The sequence below is a fragment of the Centropristis striata genome, chromosome 4 (assembly GCF_030273125.1).
Source record: "Centropristis striata isolate RG_2023a ecotype Rhode Island chromosome 4, C.striata_1.0, whole genome shotgun sequence".
NCBI lineage: Eukaryota > Metazoa > Chordata > Actinopteri > Perciformes > Serranidae > Centropristis > Centropristis striata.
In genome coordinates, this window is record NC_081520.1 from 16,521,629 (window position 1) to 16,545,478 (window position 23,850).

The 23,850-nt window shown below is 38.6% G+C and overlaps 3 protein-coding genes across 3 annotated transcripts; 2 read left to right on the top strand and 1 right to left on the bottom strand.

Moving 5' to 3' along the window:
* Positions 1 to 1,931: 1,931 nt before the first annotated feature.
* Positions 1,932 to 10,001, top strand: napab (N-ethylmaleimide-sensitive factor attachment protein, alpha b). Its single transcript, XM_059331849.1, has 11 exons — positions 1,932 to 2,161; positions 4,696 to 4,775; positions 4,871 to 4,987; positions 5,239 to 5,285; positions 5,412 to 5,489; positions 6,215 to 6,270; positions 6,916 to 7,000; positions 7,094 to 7,198; positions 7,534 to 7,602; positions 7,842 to 7,892; positions 8,792 to 10,001. Exons 1-11 carry the CDS (start codon positions 2,064 to 2,066, stop codon positions 8,891 to 8,893), a joined length of 888 nt encoding a protein of 295 aa, XP_059187832.1. The 5' UTR covers positions 1,932 to 2,063; the 3' UTR covers positions 8,894 to 10,001.
* A 3,015-nt stretch (positions 10,002 to 13,016) lies between these two features.
* On the top strand, positions 13,017 to 15,307 carry b3gnt2l (UDP-GlcNAc:betaGal beta-1,3-N-acetylglucosaminyltransferase 2, like). The gene has a single exon (XM_059331925.1). It carries the CDS (start codon positions 13,017 to 13,019, stop codon positions 14,280 to 14,282), a length of 1,266 nt encoding a protein of 421 aa, XP_059187908.1. The 3' UTR covers positions 14,283 to 15,307.
* Positions 15,308 to 15,602: 295 nt separating this feature from the next.
* On the bottom strand, positions 15,603 to 23,727 carry bckdha (branched chain keto acid dehydrogenase E1 subunit alpha). Its single transcript, XM_059332063.1, has 8 exons — positions 23,463 to 23,727; positions 20,754 to 20,927; positions 20,562 to 20,648; positions 20,368 to 20,476; positions 19,224 to 19,385; positions 18,136 to 18,342; positions 17,896 to 18,037; positions 15,603 to 16,528 (listed from the first exon to the last, which is right to left on the bottom strand). Exons 1-8 carry the CDS (start codon positions 23,574 to 23,576, stop codon positions 16,186 to 16,188), a joined length of 1,338 nt encoding a protein of 445 aa, XP_059188046.1. The 5' UTR covers positions 23,577 to 23,727; the 3' UTR covers positions 15,603 to 16,185.
* Positions 23,728 to 23,850: the final 123 nt, after the last annotated feature.

A 23,850-nucleotide genomic window follows, 5' to 3' on the forward strand; every position in this document is an offset into this window, starting at 1 on the left:
CTGCATTATTTAAAACCCTCTGGAGTCCACAAATGTGTCAGCGCTTTACTTATTCATGATGTTACAAATACTAAAAACAAAGCGACGTCAAGCCCTGCCGTCAACTTCCCTCTAAAGTTCTGGCTTAAAGCTTCATGCCAGTTTTTGATTGATGATGATAGGTCAAGTAAAACCAGAGACAAGGTCAAATATATTTAGTATAAAAAATATATAACTAGATGTTATTCTCATTTTACCGTTTATGTGTTATATTTGCAACCTGTTTTCACATTTGTTCCATTTAAAATTCCTTATTTCATTTTCAAAATCTGATTTTATGTTGTTGTTTTTTTGTTTGTTTCTGATGGGTTCAAAATGTTGATCCAGTGGGTGAAATAATAATTATCAGGTCATATAGGTGGGGTTGTGCTTAAAACTATGACACAATTGTATATAAGTTTGCTTGTTGTTTTTTCATTTTTATTTTTTTCTGGTATAATCAAAGAAAAGTATATACTGTATAATACTCTGTCTAAGTTGATTTTAAAATATAATAAAATAAAATAAAAACATATAAATTAATAAATTAATTTAAAAATAATAATAATAATAATAATATAATAAAATAAATAGGAAAATAAATAAAAAATAAAAATAAAATAAAAACTATGATACCAGCATGCAAGAGTTAACATTTTTAATTGCAGAATGAAAAGTATTCAAAAAATGGACAAAACAGCCCAAGACTCCAAAGGGTTAAGTGATGAACATAATGTATATATGATTCTGCCATTGTGCATTATAAGTACATTGACTTTCCTGCACCATTGTACTTGAACTGCTACATTTATATGTTCACACAAACACTCTTTCCACGGATGTCCAATATTTTTATGCATTTATGTTATTCCACTCTTTCACATCCCATTTAGTTTTATCTTTATTTTGTGCAATAATATTGGATACTCTTGTCACTTACTTTTAAACACACGCCTCGACTTCATATATGTAATGCTGTATTTTTTATTTTATTTATGTCATCTTAACTTAAATATTATTGGCATTTAAGCCATTTCATTTTATGTGACAAGTGCTCTTGTTATGGTTGAAACTCGTACTTTTATTGCTGAGCTCACCGGTTCACATGGCCAATTAATATCTTTATTGTACCCGTTGACGTATGACGGTGCGTTAAATGACTTGTGACTAATTAAGTGAAACTGGAACTCAGGTTTGATTTTTATTTCACAAGTTAATTTCAGTGCTAATACTTTTGATTCCGATTCTGAATGAGAATTTATTTGAACACAAAAAAAAAGATGAACAATTTAAAACAAACGAACAACAATAAATACAAAACAACAACACAAAATGAAACAACAACAAGACTTAACAATTAATTGTGTTCAAAAGGAGTGGGAAGAAGCCAAAGCTTATTAAATCCCACCCCTCTCCCTATGTTAATTTACTATATTCAGTTATATAACAACAATAATTTTCATATAGATGTATGTATAACACATAGACTGGTATAACACATAGTAATGTAGTATATATAACTTATTATTACCATTAATAACATACATAACTTGTTATTAATTTACACACACATAAGTACACATACATCCATGTAGTCACAATGAGACAACAATGAACAAACAAACTAAACAACAACAACAACACAAAAAAAGAAAAATAGTAACAATACATTTAAAAAATAAAACGTCAACAAAAAACTAAAAAACTAAAATTTGCACACATTCGTGAGTAAAATATTGAATGGATTAATATTATTTGTAGCAACGTTTTTTTTTGCTACTTTACCTTAAGTAGAATATCTCACTCAGTCGTTATTGTGTTTGGAACAGGCGGAGGATTTTGGCAAAGTTATAGTTTACGCAGAGCACCTGAATGCAGCAGCTCCTGTGTCACATGACGTGGGTGACGCTCGCTTTGCGTCAGGTGACGTGGTGACGTGACAAGGCGAACCGAACCCGCTGCCGTTAGCTTTGACTTGTTAGCGAGTTTGTTGACTTTTCTTGTTTCCTCGTTTATCTCTCGGCATCAGAGCAGTGACACGGAAAATGGACAACAGTGGGAAAGAAAAGGAAGCGTTGGCTTTGATGGCCGAGGCCGAGAAGAAAATGAAATCATCGCAGTCGTTTTTCGGAGCGATGTTTGGGTGAGTGTGTCAGTTAGCTTCTCCGTTAGCCTGCCGAAGCTAAAGGCCAACTAAGCGGAAGATGTGCAGAAAACAAACTAACACAGGGAGGATTTTATATCTGACCTCAAGTTACTGTGGCCACCGGTATGCAAGCTGCAGGTTAGTTATATGTAGCTATCTTCATACCACTGCTGGGCACAGGAGAGTCTAAAATATGCAGCACTTAACGAGGCTCAGTTACACAATACAAAGTGCTGCAATATCTTTATTTTGACAGCTGACAGTGAGGCTGTAAACAAAATAATTAGTGTAACATGTCAAATAATTCACAGTCTGTATGGACACAATAATGTTACAATCCTAGCAAAACAGTATGTTCATGCTGTAAATGTCGCTCCCTCATGTGGAATGGATTTCTGTACTTTCTGTTCTTGCAGTGCAGTCTAGTGGTCGACCGATACGGGTTTTTTAAGGCCGATACCGATTATTTTGACATCAGTCTTAACCGATCCCCGATATCCTACAATTCTACAATGTCATTTAGTAGACACTTTTATCCTAAGCAGCATACAAATGAGAGTTAATACAACACAAGCAAGGATGAAGTCAAGAATCATAGCAAAAGTAAGAGCTGTGGGTTCAGTTTGAGTCCATTAGGACACAAGTGCTTTTAGGTCGCTGAGCGGTCAGTGAGATACTTATCATAGTCGTCAGTGTAGATCAAGAGTGAAGGTGTTCAGTAAAGAGTTGGTCTTCAGTCTCTTCTTAAAGATTGATCAGGACTCAGCAGATCGGATGGAGTTTGGAAGTTCGTTCCACCTCCTATAGGGGCACTACAGAGGAGAAGAGTCTGGTTAGAGACGTAGAGGCCTTCAGCGGTGGAGGAGCCAGACGTCTTTCACTGGAAGAGCGTAGTGGACGGGAGGGTTTGTGGACCTGAACAAAGGAGTTCAGAATTTGATGTGGGCTGTGACCGGGAGCCAGAGAGAGAGAGATGAGGAGCGGAGTGACATGTGCTCTCCTGGGCTGGTTGAAGACCAGACGTGGATCATCTGCAGAGGCTTGGTGGTGCAGCAGGAAGACCCGCCAGTAGCGATATGTGCTGCCGATTTTTTGGGGCCGATTCTTGAAGCCGATATTGCCTTTTCTCCCTTCATTTACATGATAAAAATGACACAATGATAACAAATGTTACACAAGTCTCAATTTAAACAAAAATAAGAAACATTTATTAACAAAACAAACATAACATAATAACAGTTGGATCGCAAACAATGTGTATGTTGTTCTAAGCCTCGAGGTGGTGGCGCTTCAGATGAGCCCATATATTTGTTTTTCTTTTTTCCGGTATCAGCAGCAGCTCACCAGAGAATGGCAGATGTTGCACCGAGCCTTGCCTGCTGTTGACTCAGTGAAATGGGCTAATTGATCAGCGAACGCACGCACGTATCGGCCGATGGCGATACAAGTAAAAAACGCAAATATCGGCCGGCCAATATATATATCGGTCTACCTCTAAGTCCCAAGGTTTGTGGGATGCGCGGTTTTTGATGTGGGGTATTTAGCATTTTCCAACAAAAAGTATGCAATATCACATCATTTTAGACCAATATAATTATTAAATCTGCGTACAAAAAGTTCGAAAAGGCTACTGTAGTACAAACAAATAATAAATAAATAAAATAACACCCAGCCCCCATTTGATGATATCAGCATTCATTTTACATTCAGTTTAGGTGGTGCTCAGTCGACCTGGGAGCAGCACCTAAGCTTAATAATAGGGGAAACTTGACTGACTTGTGCATTCCTTTTAAAATATTTTCCCTCTGTTCAGCAATAGCAAGTTTTGTAGTGTATTGAGTTTGAGTGTTACTGGTATAGCGCCGTCTACTGGTGAAATAAAGCAAGGTCATCCAGTTTATAAGTACATATCACATGCCCATCACATTTTTCTACAATGGCAGAGATGTACTGATAGGGGAGTTGCATCACATTGAGTAAGATAAGTTAAGCCTTTACACACAAACACAGCTGAGCATTAATGCAACTATCCAAAAGTAGATTTATTCTTTAAGTGGGGAAATGTACATGCATGCCCAGAATTGCATAATATGAGCTGATATAATAAAATAAAAGAGAAGAGAAGCCTATGCTGGTTTCCAGAGTGGAAGTGTATGTGTTGCAACAGCACAAAAAAGGCATAATGACAGATAAATAGAGAAGGACAATAGACAGGAAGTCTAGTAAATATGTAAACGATACAAGAGCAATTAAAGACAAAGTTACAAGGTACAGTTAAAATGGATTGATGTCAGCAAGTCTATAATTAAGCAGTGTACACCGGAATATTATGCAATGTGATTAAGAAATGATGCTAAACATATATTAGAATATAATGCAGGAAGACAGTTTATGAACTTATGTGACTGTTTTAGCTGGGTTAAAAAGTGCCCCAAAGTATCTTGACATTATCAAAATGTAATTTTTTAACTATCAGTCAGCTACGAGTCTTTAAAATTCTTGTTAAACTAAACATGTGTGCTGTCACACAGGGGTTCCTCCAAGATGGAAGAAGCCTGTGACATGTATGTGAGAGCAGCCAACATGTTCAAAATGGCCAAAAACTGGTGTGGTAAGAATATTTATTCCTGGTTAAATCAACAAATGAATGAATGCCCTTTTCCATAAAAACTGTTGGTCCTTACATGCAACGTTTTTCTTCATTAGCTGCAGGAAACGCATTCTCCCAAGCTGCTTGCCTTCACCTCCAGATGCAGAGCAAACACGATGCAGCAACTAACTTCATAGATGCAGGAAACGCCTTCAAAAAAGCAGACCCACAAGGTAATCATTACTCATCACCACCTCGGGGAGAATAACTGCTGAAGCTCACTTGTAATCCCTGTTTTACAAGCTTTTGTAGCAGCTCCAGTGGACCGTGCACACAAAGTCATCAGATGTGAAAAAGATCTTTAGGCCAGAGAGCTCAAATAGCATTATTCACAGCTCCTCCCACTGTGCTGTTAGGAAAAGGGAAAACAGTCAAATTAAGGCTTTTACATCATGTGTCTAAATATGATTATATTTCTCAACAGAGGCTATAAACTGCCTAAACCGAGCCATTGAGATATACACTGATATGGTGAGTGTACAAGCAGAAAACTGTCATTAGTTTCTTGAAAGTATTATATTTAAAAAGATTTACTTTTGTAGAATGTAACTCCCCCTATTGATAACTTATGTCTTTTGTTTGTTTGTTTTCTTTTAGGGACGGTTCACCATTGCAGCGAAGCACCACATCAGCATTGCTGAAATATATGAGACAGAGATGGTGGATATCGACAAGGTCGGATAAAAATACTGTTTTACGTTTATTATTCTTTGTATTAATTCCAGGCAAATTCTTGCTTCTAATTTAACCATCTGAACCCCCAGTAGGTTCAGGGCGACTTTTTGCTCCTCTATGCCAGTGATTCCCAACCTGGGGGCCTGACCCCCCCAGGGGGGCCCTAAAGATCCACGGGGGGTCGCGAAGCCCTCTTGATTTTAAGGGATGTAATAAGTCTAATGGGTTAAATATATACATCTTTACCTATGAATTTGAAAAAAGTCAATCTACAAGCTCACAACACATGAAAAGGCTTCATGCAAGTGTGAATGTCTGCTTTTTTCAAAAGTAAGTAATTAAGCATATAAGTGTAAATTTAACCTCTTAAATCCGAAAGTTCGCACAAACTTGGTGTCCCGTGAAAGCTGAAACTACCCTGATTACAAAGTTTACAATGGTAAAAATGTGGGTCCCTCGAGAAAAAGTTTGGAAATCACTGCTCTATGGAACTAGCACAATCATGGCTAAAAGGAGACAGAACTCAAAAATGTCTTTTGCGCAAAATAGCATTTATAATGTCATAAATCGTTTTTAAAAATGCAGGGTGAATTTCTTTGATCATTTATTTTGCAAGAAGACATTCCTTTCAAACCTGTCGGCAATTTTGGGGTTCAGAGGGTTTAATCATGTCTGTTGTGTTTCAGAGTTGGTTGTTCACATTCTATATCCAATTTCCATTCCAGGCCGTGGCTCATTATGAACAGGCAGCAGATTATTACAAAGGTGAAGAATCCACCAGGTGACTATTTTAGATGAATATTTTCTCTTGTCTGCTTTTAGAGGCTTGTGTGTTTCTAATTAATCTGACGGTCTTTTCTTCTATATCGCTGATTTGTAGTCAGACAGATTTTTGAGACTGACGGATACTGATTTAAAAAGGGGGAAATAATCGATAACAGATATGGTGGTTGATATAGTATTTTTTTTTTAGCTGGAATGAAAATAGACCTTTTTAATGAGTGCACAGATTTTTCACCATTGTGCAAAAAAAGAGCTACTTTCTCAAATGTAAAACTTTATTAAATAGTATTTAACATTTTTATACATTATTATACAGTATACAAACAATATATTACATCGCAGCCAATTCTATAAATGATTACAGAGAAAAAAGAACACATAGGAATAAAATAAATGGCAAAATATACTCATTACTGAACTACAACAACAATAAAAGTATAGAAACATTTCTTAAAAACACCATTTCTAAATCATGCCAAGCAACATTTTCTGCAATGTATATTGTGTAAAAAACTTTTCACAACAGCACATTTCAGACACAGCACATACACACGTACCGATAGCCCTTTGATAGGCCAATATCGCTCTTATTTATGTCTGTGAATAAATATAGACTGAGAAGCTTCTTGATTTTCCATTTCAGTTCAGCAAACAAGTGCCTTCTGAAAGTAGCAACCTACGCAGCTCAGCTGGAGCAGTACCCCAAAGCCATTGAGATCTATGAACAGGTGAGATGATGCCCACCAGCAGCCTTTATCTCAGCAGCTCATACAGTTACAGCTTGTTTGGTAACAAAACAAACTGTACTTTTGTGATTGCAGGTTGGAACCCATGCAATGGACAGTACACTCCTGAAATACAGTGCCAAGGATCACTTCTTCAAGGCAGCGCTCTGTCACTTCTGTGTGGACATGCTGAATGCAAAAGTAAGGCTTAACACTTGTATCCATGTAGTGCAAATCAAATCAATCGAATTACAATTACTTTATTTATCCCTGAGGGGAAATTCAGTTAGTCTGGTAGAATCTCTGTTAGAATGAGACAGCCTGATGTCTGTAGGAGAGAAGGATCTTTTGTATTTCTCCGTCCTGCAACAGAGAGAGCGGAGCCGTCCACTGCTGTTTTTTTGGTCCATAAAGGTTTTGTGTAGCAAATGATCCGGGTATTACTGCAGCATCTGACTACAGATGTTAAGAGATCTGAGCTTCCTTAAATGTAACACAAGCTGCAGTCCTCTAACACTCATCCTCTTGTCTCACAGCTCGCTGTGCAGAAGTACGAAGAGATGTTTCCGGCTTTTTCAGACTCTCGAGAATGCAAGCTGCTGAAGGTAAGCTTTGGTGTTTTGCCTCTAAAATCCACAAACAGACAAACACATTTAACAACCTTCCAGATATAGAAAGTTGAGATGGATGCCATGATTTCATGTTGCTTACAGGCATGCAGACAGTGTTTTATAACCGGTTGTTTTGGCATCTCAGTTGGGTTTGGGTTTTTTTACCCCCAGGGTATATTTTTGTGTATAGGCAAGTTTTCTGACGTACAGCATTCTTGTTTTTATCCAACCAGAAACTTCTAGATGCCTGTGAAGAACAGAACGTTGATGCCTATACTGATTCGGTGAGTGGACAGTTTTCTTTCAGCAGAGAGTTTAAAAATCCTTGAGTGACACCATAGACTGTATATAAATAATGGACGTAGTCACCGTGACGCCACCCGTTGGTTTGTGGCCCGTTGGAAGCATCGAGTTCAACGTTACACTCGTCGCCATCTTGCGTCGCCATCTTGTTTCCGATACGGGGAGCAGACCATATCTGGACTGTGGAGGAGGAGAGGGATCTGATCACTGACTACAGCCTCTCTACTCTATTCATGTTAGCATTAACTGGGATGTTAGTTTTGGCTAGAAAAAAACAAAAACATAATGTATGCTACTTACCTCAGAAAACTGAGCAGCGACTCCTTGGAGTGTCTGTTAGTCCAACCAAACGCTGAACAAGACATTTTTAATGAACAAAACGTTCAAATAAACTGTAATTAAGTGAAAATACAGTGAAAGGGTCAAAGTTAAGAGACCAAATCGGTAAACGTCCTCTTTTCTATCTATATAACGTTATATATAACTTTCTTGACACGTTGCCGTGGATACGCATTGTTCTGCTTCTCTCCTGATGACGGCTCGCCTTGTTAGCGACCTGTCAATCAAAGGTAGCCCCGCCCCAAATCATACGATTCCTTATCTTCTATTTTCTTCTAAATGGGGCCATTATTTGAACTATTAACATCAAATTGTTTTGAAGAAGATTTTTTACCAGCGATTGAGACCATAGTGTTGTCCTGAAAAAAAATTCTGAGGTAATAAATCAAGTGAGAAGTTTCTCATTTTCCACTGAAATGAATGGACAGAATTTTTTTGCAGCCAAATGGGTGAATTGTACCAATTGAATATGTATTACGTCTTGACAACCCAATAAAGATATACATGAAAAATAAATAAATATTTGATTGTCATTTCTCAGGTGAAGGAGTTCGACACCATCTCCCGGCTGGACCAGTGGCTCACCACCATGCTGCTCCGCATCAAGAAAACCATACAGGACGAAGAGAGCGACCTGCGCTGAGTTCCCTTCCTGCTCGTGACCTCAAACCCTCAACAACCAACCTGCATCCTCCTTTTTGCCTCGAGCCTCTCACTAGCAGCAAACTTAATTGTTTGACTATGATTAGCCCCTCATATTCCCTCACAGATACTGTTTCTTTCCCACCATCTGCAGTATTTGTTCTTGCCTTTTTAATCTGCTCTCAATGCTCCAGAAATTATGTTTTTTATAGTTATGAACACTATTTTTCCCATGTATATTGGTTGTATATTGTTATGAACCAGGTATTGCCCCACTTTTAGTTCACATATTCATAATGGGCTGCCGTACTGAAACTCATACCAGCACACTTATAATATAATAAAGGTTTTATTTTATTTTCCTTGTTATAAAGTGGATGAGAGGATGCCAATTTACTAACTTTGGTCAAAATGTTTTCCAGAATGTGCTTTAGAACCTACTTGACTGACCAAAATACCAATCTAGACTAAAATAAGGCGCACACATGTTGGGTTTTGGTACTTTTGGGTGCTTGAGTAAACTGTAGGTCACATCTAATTAAACTGCACTTCATCTCAGCTGCAGAGCTTCTCTCCCAGCAGAGAGGCCAAGAGTTTCTGAGCTTATTCCACGGCATTTGCCTTATACTGCGAAATTCTCAGGATCTGAACAGCTAGATTTGATGAAAAAGGAAAAGAAAAAAAGAATCCATGCTTTTAGAAGCATTATCAATTAATATGCTAATAGTTTTTTTGGCATTTCCATTTAAAGTGCTTTTATTTCACAAACAGTGAAAGATGCTTGGCATGGTTTGGTAAGAATGAGAAAACTAGAAACAGATGTTTTCCACTGTATAGGAGTTATTTCTCAAGTGTGTGTTCTTTTTTTTTTTTAATTGTCTGATTTGTGTTTTCTGTTTCTGTCATAACTAACCAGGCTGAAAAGGCCTTCATGAGATGCAATACATTGAAGAAAAAAGGAGCTTTACTGATCTGAACACTGTGCTCATGTGCCCTTGTGGTGATTTTTGTCAAGAGACAATTGATCTTAAATAATTTGTACGTCAGTGATGTTTCCTGTCAAACGTTTGAATAAACCTGTCTTATGCTGGGCTTACACCAGACTAAAAGCTGAAAGTCTTTAGTCAATCTAAGAGTATTACTGGAGTCACGGCGCTCCCGTCATCTCCATGGTTAAGTTTAAGGCAGTAATCTGCTCTGTTTCATATCAGTCTTTTCCTAGTCTTGGGTTTAGGTTTGTGGCAATAATGCTAGTAAGCTCAGTCCTAAATAAAAATATAGTGATGTTAGATTTTTGGGGTCGTTTCTTTGTAAAGAGAACAGTAAGGAAACCCAGTTAAAATGTATAAATAAATGTATAGATAAATAAGTAATAAATAATGTATGATTAAAGTTGATAGAGCTGATAAATATAATTATTCAATTAAACAAATAGTTCAAAAGGACATAAATGTATATCATGAATTCATTTCTAAATGTTAATTTCCTTTATTCTTCATTATATCTATTTTTACTGTAAAATAGTCAACTTTTCATGTCAGGAAAAACAGAAACCCTATTTCAGCTTTGTGAAGGGCATTTTGTGGCGTCTTCTCTTCTTTGTGTTGTTGTTTTTTCAACACAAACCACTGAGTCACACACTAGAGCAGCTGGAGCCAAAAGCTGCTTCTCCATTTAGTAAGTTTTTACTAAGAGCATGATGGGAGAAATTGCTAAAAGAATCTAGTTGTAGTCTTGTAAATAGTGACCCTGCAAGATTGACAGTCTGTCTAAAATCTAAGTCTGAGACTAAAAACTCTCAACACTTGTCTTTAGATGTGAGCAGGTGTGACACCATAGTTTTCCAGGAGTCTTTTCACAGAAAAGTAAAATAGTAATAATTTTCATTGTAGAAAGAAAATTCACATTATAAAAATGGTCTAGAAGCATAAATGGCACACTGTGAAAGCTCCTATGATTGCACTTTTAACTGGTTTTTTCAGCTTGTCTACATATCATATATAAATGAAGTTATTACTGTCAATAAAACGTGTATTTTCAATAAATAGATGGACTCCAGAGGGTTAAAATAAACTTTTGGGGTATAGGACCAGACTTTTTTCCAGTCTATGCTTGGGACAAACCTACTCCAGTAAAAAAATACAGGGGGTGTAGAGACGAGTTGGTCTTGAAACAAGGATCTTATTTTAGAGTTTGAGCCTCTATAAGTGGAAAAGCAAACCAAAGGAAGCCGAGTAAATATTTTCTTCTGATGCATAAGAAGCATTAGACGTAGAGCATCCTGGGCGTGGCCTCCACCTGCTGCTCCACTGTGTGAACTGGGCTTATGTTCAGACCTGTAGCTGCATGTACTGACGGCGCTGCCCGGATCCTATTATACCTACAGTAAAATATGAGGTTGACAACTAAATGATGCGGTTTTATGCAGCCGTCGGTGGATCTGAAGGTCCCTGGATTTTTATATTGCCTCTTTAAACAGACTTCTGCTCCTGCTCGGCTTGATCATCTTCACTTTAGTAAGTATTTCTCAACATTTAAATGTCAAATGATCTTAGTGGCTGCTTTCACCTTATTTCATTTAAAACTTCCAAGTGATGGAGTTGTTTTTGTAAGTTGGCGCTTGTTTTTAAAACTCGGCAGTTCTATGGAATTTGGAAAACCCTAAAATTAAATTCGTCTTGCGCGTTTAGATGGCAATATTAGGCAAATATATAGTCGGCCTATAATATGAGGGGGTTTTTTTTTAATTATTTTTATGTTTTTTATTGACAGAGAATCATGTACAAAATGTCATAGCATATTAACAACAATAAGTAACACCTCTCAGCAGGGCACATAAATAAATTATATATATAAAATAGTATAGAGAAGAGAAAAAATACAAAAGCTTAAATAAAATAGAGATTAAAAAAGAAGAAATAAACAGGTCAATACATCATACATTACACATACCTATGAATATTTTAAGATCATCATACGGTGCAAGGAGAGACAGCATGTTTGTGTTTCATTAGTTTCACTGAGGTGATTGTCCACAAGAGTCTTTTTAACCCTTTTTAAAAGTCTTTTTATGTTTTTCTCCATTTGGATGTGTGGATGAAGTATTTTGCATCAGGATAATCAGGTTGTTCACAATCAAATCACATTTTGTGTCTTTAAAATAATACCAAACACAACATTTTCTCTTGTGAGATGAGTTGGATTAGTTGATAGCCAGTCCTGCAGAGTCTATAATATGACATATCCTTATGCTTTTCATGTTTCCGTTAAATTCATTCACCTCAGGATGTGTTCCTAATATATTGTTTTTAAATGAGGAAACCCCCTCAGGACATAACTGTTATTTTATTTGTGCAAGGTCTGGTTGCTTCTAATTAAACACAGGGGAGAGGGTGTGTTCAGGTGCATCCCAAAGACTCAACAGCTGCAGGCAGTGAAGACATAAGGAATAGTACACACAGAACATGCTTTTCCCGTTAGTCTGACTCGTTTTCTTTTCAATCAGCGAATTTACATACTCTAAAATTAGTACCTTTTTGGTTAACTGGCTTTATTGCACAGGCCCAGCAGGACATTTGCATTTTAAATATAACCCTACTTATATCCGTTTTATTCAGAAAATGCTCTTTATTTATGTATTTATGTGCTGCCAGCTCAGATAATGCTGCAGACAATTCAACATTGAAGTAATGGCATTCATTTGTTATTAATAAGGAATTAATTGTATTTTTATGTCACTGCAGTCAAGGAAATGAGCGAAAATATATAAACTATCATATTCTTATAATATGGAGTCTGTGTGTATTATTTGGTCAACAGTAAGCTTTTATATCAGCTCTTTGGGTGTGTCTTTTTAGAGAACAGGAACAACAATTTGCATCAAATACTACAGCATACTTTGAAGCTTATTTGCTTTGAAGATTGATTTGACTTTAATGTGTTGATTTGTGTACAGGTTTCCTGGCTCTTATTATTTTTTCTATTGGCAGGTGCATTGAGTGTGTTGCCTGCTGGGATAATCTGTGTAACCTGAAGACAACAATAGACCAGGTCAGGTCCCAAGACCATCTCCCCTGAAAGATGATCCATTTCTAGTCACAATACTCTACCGACACAGCGAGCCAATGAGACAGGTTCACACCTTCAGTGCCATGGTTCTCCTTGTTACCTTACTTCTAATCTTCGTCTACTCTAACCTCCACCTAGAGACCAGTTACAGTCTCAGGGCTGGACCAGAGGAGGGTCTAAAGCATCCCAGTGATGTGAAAACACAATCCCCCAAACAGGAGACACACCTCACCACACCTCGCCCTGGTGTTCACCACGTGTCTGTGTCTGACAGCTTCAGAAAGACCATCCCTCAGAATGTAGCGTATTGGAACCGCCTGCTGTATTCGGCCCTCAGGAGTCTGGACAAAGGAGAAAAGCCTTTCAGAAATGCCACCGACTGGTCTCGCTGCAGGGAGGCAAATCAGGAGCTTCTGCAAACCAATGTGCATGACTTCAAATCATACCCGGCCTTATTCCAGGACTTTGTGCAGGGCATGAACTGCAGGTCTCCTCCAGTCCTGGTCAACCAACCCAACAAGTGCAACTCAGCTGAAGGGAAGAGAGACAATCAGACATTCCTGCTCTTTGCTATCAAGTCATCTCCTGGAAACTTTGAGCGGAGACAGGCGGTGCGGGAGACCTGGGGCCGAGAGAGGATGTATAAGAGTGGGTTGAGAGTGCGCACTGTGTTTCTGCTGGGAAGCTCCTCAGTGGATGAGCCGGACCTCAGCCCACTGCTCTCATTCGAAGCAAGACGCTTTGGGGACCTCCTGCAGTGGGACTTCCATGAATCCCTTTTGAACCTGACACTCAAAATGCACATGCTCCTCCAGTGGACGCTGAAATACTGTCCTCACGCCTCCTTCGTCTTCAGCGGAGATGATGATGTTTTTGTGAACACACCAGCGTTACTCAGCTACCTGCAGTCTCTAGAGCCTTCAAAGGCCTCTCAGGTGTATGTTGGACATGTCATAAGCACAGCAGTTCCCCTCAGGGACCCCAAAAGCAAGTACTTCATCCCCTTGAGCTTCTATGACGGGCCGTACCCTGCTTACGCTGGCGGGGGTGGTTTTCTCATCTCAGGAGCGTTGCTGCAACCCCTACATCTAGTTTCACGTGTCATTCCTTTCTTCCCCATCGATGATGTCTACGCTGGGATGTGCTTTAAGGCTGCCGGGGTTTCTGCGGAGGCACATTCAGGCTTTCAGACCTTTGATGTCAAGGAGCAGGATCGAGAGAACCTGTGTGTGTATAAAGATCTTATCTTGATTCACCAACGGACTCCAAAGCAGATAAAGAAACTGTGGAATGGCATTCACAGCCCTTTGTTGACTTGTTGAGCTGGAGTGTTGATCAAAAGATGCAGCGATTAAAAAAACAACAAAGAGTAACAACCGTGACTGCATTTCACACTGAAGCCATCACTTATCTGCTTGATATCACTTTGTGACAAGATGATTCAGCAGAAGCATGGACAAAATGCAGAGTAGTTCCGTTACTGCACTTTTTTTTTTCTATGGAGATATTAGAGATGAATAGGGTAAACATCTGTACTTACATCAGGGATGGGCAACTGGAGGCCTGGGGGCCGCATACGGTCCGCACCCTTTCTTGAAGTGGCCCTCAGTACAATTACATGCATTTGAGCATGAAATCATAAAAGTGCAGTGTAAAATTGCACAAAATTACTTTTTGCAATTAATGTTGGTCTGCTGTTCTTGCACTGAAAAAAAAAGAAACCACAGTAAGTGGTTATTTTTTATTTGCTTCAAACCTTTTGTATTCCTATTTATACTGTTATGCATGCATTTGAGCATGACATATGTTAAGTTACTGCACTGTAAACATATTTAAAATAGCAGTTTCATCATATCTGGTTAAGTGCACGGTACTATATGTGGCCCTGTGGTAGTGTACATGAAAAATTGTGGCCCCCTGCAGCATTTAAGTTGCCCATCCCTGACTTACGTTAAGATTATCATTTCTTCGATTACAGGTTTTCTGAAAATGTATGTTTGCATGTTCTAAATAGGAACAATCTGAACACAAAAACATTTTGGATGTCTTTTTTTTATCACTCATAAATCTGAAAATATTGTCAACAGCATTAAAAAATACATTTCTGCCATGTTTCTTTTTAGGATAATACTGTTCTAGAAATCAGGCTATTAATAATATATAAACAAACTCCCTCTGTAAAGCCTTATAGTATGGATAGGAATGAAACAGGAACGTTTGGTATGTGCTGCTAAAGTTCAGATTTGTCTCAGAATATCAATAAAAATGAAAAGGTTTTAATAATTCATACATTTTAAGACCCTACAGCGGAGATGTGGTAAAAAAAAGAAAACATATATAACCAAAAACCACCAGTTGCTTATTTAAATGAAGACAAAGACTTTAACAAGTTTCCTTAAATTGTGTTTAAATATGCAAATGGTAGAATATCCAACTCTTTGGTGGAAATCTACAGATGCCTATCATGCAAAGTGTAATAAAATAATATCATTGAAATGCAAAAGATGAATTCAGCATTTATCAAGGGATTTTGAGGATGTGGTGTCAACATATTTCACAGCAGAGTCAAACTGAACTCATCACAGTCTCAATTTTCTTTTCACTACTGAATTTAAAAAAATAAAATAAATCTACCAAGACGATTGAAAGTTTCATAGTTTATTTTCCACAAAACACCAAACATGTATCACGAGTGTACAGTTCTGGGATTTAGCATAGTGTGTAACAGCATTACAGCATACAAACCCATCTAAAATTTGGGTGTGCATACTAAAAAAACCATTCATAAAGGAGGAAAGTTTCTTCAACACAAGTTAGTCAGCCACCTCAATGATACACAAGGAAACCTGTTAAATACCATAATCAGTGGAGAGGTAAGGTCCAGGAGAGGGAACGTACACAAAAGGGGTGAACTTCCTGTTTATTGCTCAATTTGTGTGTTTGTAGTCAAACTGCACCACCTGATTTTGCTGCACTGGAATTAGTGAAAAAAAAGCGTGATTTAGCATTTATAGAGGAGCTTTGCTACCGACAGGAAATCTATTAACTTAAGGCACCAAACCCAGAGGCATGAAGAACAGTAGTTTTGAAAGCACAATCGTTCTCCTCAGTTGTGCAGAAAGAGATGACACAAGTCATATCAAAACTATATTTTTATGAATACATTAAAAGGTGTGCAACAGTTTAGTCTCAATCCTCACCCGCTCACGCATTTAGTCACCACATTTATTTCTCATACAGGTCGAGCGGGTAGTGCTCTTTGTACTGCTGCACGTGCCTCATTAAGGATTCTTTCTGCTTGTCCAGAGCGGGCGTCATCTCCTGGTACACGTCGCTAAACATCAGGTCGGGATTCGGCTTCAGGCGCCTCTCGGCCTTCTCGAATGCCTCCATCGTTGTTTTGCGGGATTGCTTCCGCCAGCTCCTCTCGTCGTCCTCGCTCCACCAGCCGCGGGTCGTCATGTAATGTCTCAGCCTGGAGATGGGATGGTCCTGCTTGTCCCAGTAGTTCACCTCGTCCACCGAGCGGTAAGCAGAGCTGTCGTCGCTGGTGCTGTGGTGACCGATTCTGAGGAATGAACAGAATTTTTTTCTTTACCTGACTTTTCATACTGCAGTACATTTTCTTCAGCTCTCATAAAACTCTTCTTGTCAAATATGATTTTGTGGTAACTGCAAATCTACTCCTTTTGGTTTAAAACATTAAAACTTCTCGAATACATTGGTGGAAGAAGAATTCAGATCCTTACTTCAGTGAAAGTAGTAATACCACAGAGTAGAAATGCTTTGTTACAACCAGGCGGCAACCTCCATGTCTGAGCAAGGAGGCAAACCAGGAAGTGCCTTAAGCTGCATTCTACAGAAAATTCCAGCAGGGGGCGCTAAATTTGGCTGCAAAAACATTTCTGTCCATTCATTTCAATGCAAAATTTGAAAACTTCTCACTTGATTTATTACCTCAAAACATTTTTTTTTAGGACAACACTATGGTCTCAATCACTAGCAAAAAATCTTCCCCAAGACAATTCGATGTTAATTGTTCAAATAATGGCCCCATTTAGAAGAAAATAGAAAATAAAGAATCGTATGATTTGGGGCGTTTTTAGCTTTGATTGACAGGTCACTAACAAGGCGAGCAGTCATCAGGAGAGAAGCAGAACAATGCGTATCCACGGCAACGTGTCAATAAAGTTATATATAACGTTATATAGATATAAAAAAGGACGTTTAGCGGTTTGGTCTCATAACTTTGACCTTTTCACTGTATTTTGACTTAATGACAGTTTATTTGAACATTTTGTTCAGTAAAAATGTCTTGCTCAGCGTTTGGTTGTACTAATAGACAATAATAAACACTTTGCTAGCCAAAACTAACATCCCTGTTAATGCTAACATCAATTAGCAGCGGCTTCTCTCAGTCAGGTTGAGGTGTAGAGAGGCGTGTATTCAGTGTCGTCAGATCGTCATCCTCCACAGTCCAGATATGGTCTGCTCCCCGTATCCAAAACAAGATGGCGACGAGTGTAACGCTGAACTCGATGCTTCCAACGGACCACAAACCAACTGGTGACGTCACGGTGACTACGTCCATTATTTATATACAGTCTATGGTTACAAATAAAAGTCCTTTACATCCCATTTAATTGTGCTGTTGTCATTTTTTCTGCTGTGTTCTCAGAATTAACAGTGTAGTAACCTCCTGGAGTTTTGCAAAGTTGTTTCTTTAAATCATGCAAATCTGGTGATTCTATACGGTCTGTCTTCTCTGTATTCACCTCTAGCAGAATCCTCCAGTAACACACATTGTACACAGGCACGTACATACAAAGCAGCCATTTGTCTATGCAAACGTGTGGTTAAAGCAAGTATATCTCTGGGATAAAGGTTACTTGTGTGGACACAAATCACTCTAAAATGTCACTCAATATGCCTAACCTGTAGGTCATAGCCTCGATGAGGAAGGGCTGGTTCTCAGCCACGGCTCTGCGGCGCGCCTCCTTTGTAGCGTTGTACACAGCAAACACATCGTTACCGTCGACACGGATGGACAGCATGCCGTAACCGGGACCACGAGCAGCTGTTCAGTCAGAGAAAAAGACAGAAACAAATGTGTTCATAAGAGCAGTTTAGGATTTAAAATGAGACACTGCAGAAAACCACACTAAGGCTTCTTACCGATGCCATCTCCCCTGTACTGCTCGTTGGTGGGGGTGGAAATGGCGTAGCCGTTGTTACGACAGAAGAATATTATCGGGCACTCCAGAGTGGCGGAGAAGTTGAAGCCGGCGTGTGCGTCCCCTTCGCTGGCCGCTCCCTCTCCGAAATAGCAGACGACCGCACGGTTCATGTTTTCCCTCTTGATGGCGTACGCAGCTCCAGCCGCTGAAACAGACACATCAGGGGGGAATTTATATATATATATATATATTTTTTTTAAATGTATTTTTTTGGGCTTTTTCATGCCTTTAATGGACAGGATAGTTGAAGAGAGACAGGAAACAGAGAGAGGGGAATGACATGCAGTAATGGGCCGTCCGATGCGGGACTCGAACCGGGGCCAGCTGCAGCGAGGACTGTAGCCTCTACACATGGGGCGCTTGCGTAACCCACTACGCTACCGACCACCCCAGGGAATTTATATATTTAACTGCACTAAGAACCAGGGGTCGGATTCACAAAAGTGTTCTTAGGATAAAACATAAGACAATTCTTAAGAAAAAAAATAAGATGTTCCTAAGAATGTTCTTAAATCTGTAATCTAGGAAAAGGCCAGAATAACAGAATAACCAGAAAACTGCCAGAATTAGCTTTATGTGATACATTCACAAAATAACCACGGTGACCAACTTCAATCACCATTTTTTTTAACACATTGACTAGGGCTAAACTAAATATTAAAGAAATCAAATAAATGTTATACCAATTTGTTAAAGTAAATCAAATCAAGACTTATCTTTTCACTGTAGCTGTTTTAAGACTGCTGAGGGCTTCTCTTAAAGTTGTGAAGAAATTAATTATAAATATAAATAATTAAGAACTTTTTTCAAGAATCTCATTTGTTCTCAAGTTCTATCTTAGGAAAGAATTTAAGAAGAAAGTTAAAAAAAAAACAAAAGAAAAGACAAGAATTTCTTCATGAATACCAAATCTTCTTAAATTGTGTCTTAAGAGCAAAGTTAAGAAAAAAGTGGCACATTTTTTTTTCTTAAGAATGTTTGTGAATCCAGCCTCTGGAGAGGTTTAGACACAGGTGTACAGCTCACCCTGAGGAATCTGAGTGGCCAGAGGAGAGGAGATGGTGACAAAGTTCAGGTCTTTGCAGCCGTAGTGGACGGGCATCTGCCGGCCCTTGCCGAGGTCGTCGGCGTTGGCGTAGCACTGAGCCATGAACAAATCCAGAGGAAAACCACGGTACATCAGCACTCCTGCAGGGCAGCACAGGACACTCAGTACGTTTACATGACACTTGAAAAAAACAAATTATTGCCTTAATCTGACTATAACTGGACAACTGAAGTGCATGTAAACATGTTAGTCTGACTAATGTCGGAGTTCTCCAACTCGGATTAGGACACACAGATAATGTGATTGGAATAGGATTTTCAGTGGCATGTATGACAAGACAGCGCATGCTCCACCCCCTACGCTGGAGTATGACCCCAGAACAAAAACATCCAAGAAAGCCGGTCGCATTAGCCGGTCAGTGGCAACGGCACAAAGTGTTGAACTGAGGTCAACAGAAAGGGCGCCATATTAACCTGCTGAAACGAGGCATATCTCCACCCAGTGTTGAGGAGGAGGACACGTTCCCGTCAGTTATTAGATTTTCTCAGTTGCATGCAAACTGGGACAAGGACAGAAGTCCTATTGGACGCCAATATCGATTTTTAAGCATAGCTCGATTAAACTGCGGATGTAAACGCACTGACTTACTCATACGAGAAGAAAACCTGGGAAACTGTTATTTAAAATTAATGGCCATGCAAAAGGTAATTGAGGAAAAGATGCGGGTCTCACTGGCCGAAACACCCCTAATTTGAATACGAGTTGCCAACTTAGCGACTTTGTTTCTATATTTAGCTACTTTTCAGACCCCCTTAGTGACGTCACAGTTGAAACTGTCGCTAAGCGATTACGCGAGTCTCGTAAATCCCTCTGGGGGCTAACTTGTAATGGAGACACGCAGAGTGAGCGAACTTTTGAGAGGGCGTGGCCTGAGACTTTTCCGATGGCCACTTTTCCCCCTAAAGGAAACACGGCTATAGATATCGCCCCAGCCTAGACACATCTTTTGAAAAAACTAACAAGCACAATACTTGAGGTATGTCAGTTGCTTTGATCATTGTAAAATGTAAAACTTGACCCTTTATCTAAAAAGGGAAAATGCAAATATAGTCTGATCCTTACCAGCTTCTCTGTATTGACCAAAGACCATGTCGTTTGGGTCGAGAGCCGCTGCACTGCCAATATGTGTCCCCTCCTCACCATAGTTGGTCATGTAGAAGGAGATTCGACCCTGTAACAGAAACAAGCCGACGCTTAATCCTTTACAACATTCTTCAGCTGTTTCATTTCCAGGAGTTGCAAGAGGAAAAACTCACCTGTCTCTGAGACTCATAAAGAATGCGGTCCATTGTGTTCAGCATAGTCATCTTCTGATAAAAGTTCAAAACTGTCTCTTTGGAGAGCTGAGTCAGACAGAAACACAAACACAAACAACAACAACAACAAATTAACGGAGGGGAGGTCAAAGTGACTTTTAATAATGTGATGTGTCGGCAGGCTGATTGTACCTGGGGGTCTTGAGAGGGGTTGATGATGTTGCCCTGCCTGTCCATCACCCGGTAAATTGGGATCCCAGAGATGACATTGGGCTGGATGAACTCGAGGTTATCCACAAACTCGGCTGAGGCTCCAGGGAACTGTGGCTTTTCCAGCGAGTCAATGGGCTGCTGTCGGTGCACGGCCTGAAGGATTGAATGCAAGCATTATTTATTAATGACTCACTGTGTCTGTGGCAAAGCTCTAAAACAGGCAACACAAAGGCGGAATCAGCTTCCTCTGCATAATGACATCCAAAGAAAAAGCAGCTGCTTTGTTGAAAGGGAAACTGACTTTCTGCATGACGTCAGATTACAGAAGGTGATTTTACAGGAATACAGATACATTTCCTGGTTCAAAAACATGCTGCAACAGCTGTAAATCACAGATTGTGTGTTTTGTAATGTAACTTGTTTAGCATTACACAGGGGATTTAAACAGATGTCCTAATTAAATACCAATATTGTCAATAACGTACACTACCATTTCTTTATAATAATAATAATATTATTAATTCTAAGCTAGAATATACAAAATGAATGGAACATTTTGAACTAAAGAGAAATGATCCAAATGGTCTTTTGTGACCAAATTTTTATTGGGCAAGTACACATCAAAGTACAAAAATACAATGCAATATTGCATAAAAAGTGTAAGGTGCACCATTTGTTACAAAAGTATGCATCCAAAATTCAACAAAATGTAGCACAGCTGTGTGACGTAGAAATACAATGATGATCCACCCACCCACCCAAATCAATTCAACCAAAACAAAACAAACATATAGAACAATAAACATGTAATATGGAAAGAAAGGAAAAGAAAAACGAGTCTTGTGATTGTCTGTATGACTTTAGAATAATACTGCCAACTTTGAAAACCAACAAAAAACAACAACAATCAATTATCACCAGAGGTGAATGAAGGTATTTTACTTGAGAAAAAGAGGCAGTAAAACTGTGTTAAAAATCCTCTATAACAATTCGCATAAAAATATACTTAAAAGTCCTCATTATGAAGAATGGCCCATTTCAGATACACTACAGGCCAAAGGTTTGGAAGCAACTTAAATGTTCTGTTCACAATGTTCTGTTTCTTAAAAACCAGTATGGATTCTTTGGATTTTGGGATTTTGGCATGATCAGACTTTAGTTTCATTAAGATTAACCATTTTCCTCATTTTACCTTTAGGTATACATTGATGTTACCAGACCATTGCTGAATAAATGTTAACAAAAGAAGGGCTTAGTTTTAGGGTTGAGAAGATTTGGAAGAGTCAAAACTTCAGTGCAAAAGTAAAAAAAAAATAAAAAAATCACAGCTTGCATTATTCACTTTAGCTCTTTGGATACAAAAATCCCATGCATAGATTTGAAAAAAGTCTGGTCCCTACCCCAAAAGTTTATTTTAACTGATAAAACTAAGGAAGTGTCATTTAAACTGCTACATAGATTTTACCCCAAGAAAGTGCTGTTACATAAGTTTAAAGTTGACATTGAATGTGGAATGTGGTTTTTGTGATCTGCACCCTTTAATCTGAATCTCATATTTATTTTGGTCTTGTGAATTCGCATAAAAACTCTGGAAGGACATTGTCTCCTTTGTTAACAGAAATATTCTCACTGGTTTTACTTTGCATTATAAATATGTCATATTTGGCTGTTTTGATCACAAAAAGAAGGATGATGATGCATATTTTCTTATAAATTAAATTTTTCTTTTTGCCAAATACCAAATACACAAATGTAAACTTTCAAGTAAAAAAACAAATGTATTTTTGTTGAAGTCAGAGTTTGAACAGTATACCTCAACTCCCTACTGTCTACAAAAGCATATGCACTGCGTTTAATGTCTTTAACTAACATGTAATCTTGCGTCTATTTATTTCATTATTATTTATTTGTTTGTTTTTGCTTCATTCTTTTCCATTTAATTACTCTTCTATCTTTTATTATTTATTTCTATTTAATTTTTTGCATTGTTTATTTTTCTGTAACTCATTTATTTTTCTTTGTAACTGTGCAATGTATTGCTGTTTGATATAAATAAATAAATAAATAAATAAATAAATAAAATAAAAACTAAAAACTACTTCAACATGAAGACGGAAGCTTTTTATCCTCACGCCCCTTTGTTGACCAATGAGAACGCAGCTAAGCTAACGCTTTAGCCGACTAACTACCAAAAGCTTCAGAGTCACAACAACAAACACAAAGTGCAGCCGAGCCCGTCAAGCTTCCGAAAACATTCAACATTCAACAGCTTCACAAACATGTCAGCATATTTAGTTTGACATCTAATGGCTGCGTTGGAGACTTTAAATATAATTTATCCTATATTAGCTTCTGCAAGGTTGTCGGAGCTAAGGGCTAAGCTGGCTGTCTCGCAACCTATCGCGATAACTCAAGAACTCGTTCTCCTTGAACGCCTGTAATCCTAATATAAACACAACAAATTACAACTTTAAACCTACACTTCACTATCTAATGGGTGATAATCTAACTTGACACCGCATGTTTTAACATTAGAGAACCAAATCAGACCACTTTTTGCAACAACTCTGCATGCTACAGCGACCTTTGGTATCAGTAAAACACTACTACATCCATGTTTCACCTTTAATAAAACACAGCGACTCTGAAGGCTTTGTGTTGCAGCAGCCTCGATAATAAAATACTCACACCGACTCTGAAGCCTCTGTGTTGGAGCAGCCTCGATGCTTTCAGTCCTGCCGTCTGACGAGCAGCATGGAAACACACTCCATACATTTTGTTCATACTCCTTACAGCCGCCATCACTCAGCTTTGTGCGCTAGGAATGTTAAACTCTACAATAAATATGTAATTATTATTATTATCTGACAAGCAGCTAGATAACAGCCTGGCCGCTGATATCCACATCCACAACCACACTTGGCAGGTTGAATGTCTACAATTGTGTCTGCTAGGCAAGTCATCCGCAATGTAAACATCATGACATCCGGTCACCCCTCCAAAATAAGAGTAATCCGATCGGGGAGACACTATGCCGCCCTGCAAAGTCTAACTCAGGGGTGGGCAACTTAAATGC

Coding starts and splice junctions, on each gene's coding strand:
- napab (XM_059331849.1), top strand. CDS start 2,064: ATGGACAACAGTGGGAAAGAAAAGGAAGCGTTGGCTTTGATGGCCGAG. Junction 4,776..4,870: donor AATGGCCAAAAACTGGTGTG/GTAAGAATATTT, acceptor TTTCTTCATTAG/CTGCAGGAAACGCATTCTCC. Junction 4,988..5,238: donor CAAAAAAGCAGACCCACAAG/GTAATCATTACT, acceptor ATTTCTCAACAG/AGGCTATAAACTGCCTAAAC.
- b3gnt2l (XM_059331925.1), top strand. CDS start 13,017: ATGAGACAGGTTCACACCTTCAGTGCCATGGTTCTCCTTGTTACCTTA.
- bckdha (XM_059332063.1), bottom strand. CDS start 23,576: ATGGCGGCTGTAAGGAGTATGAACAAAATGTATGGAGTGTGTTTCCAT. Junction 20,928..23,462: donor ACAGAGGCTTCAGAGTCGGT/GTGAGTATTTTA, acceptor TCAATCCTTCAG/GCCGTGCACCGACAGCAGCC. Junction 18,343..19,223: donor GGCCACTCAGATTCCTCAGG/GTGAGCTGTACA, acceptor TGTCTGTTTCAG/CGGCTGGAGCTGCGTACGCC.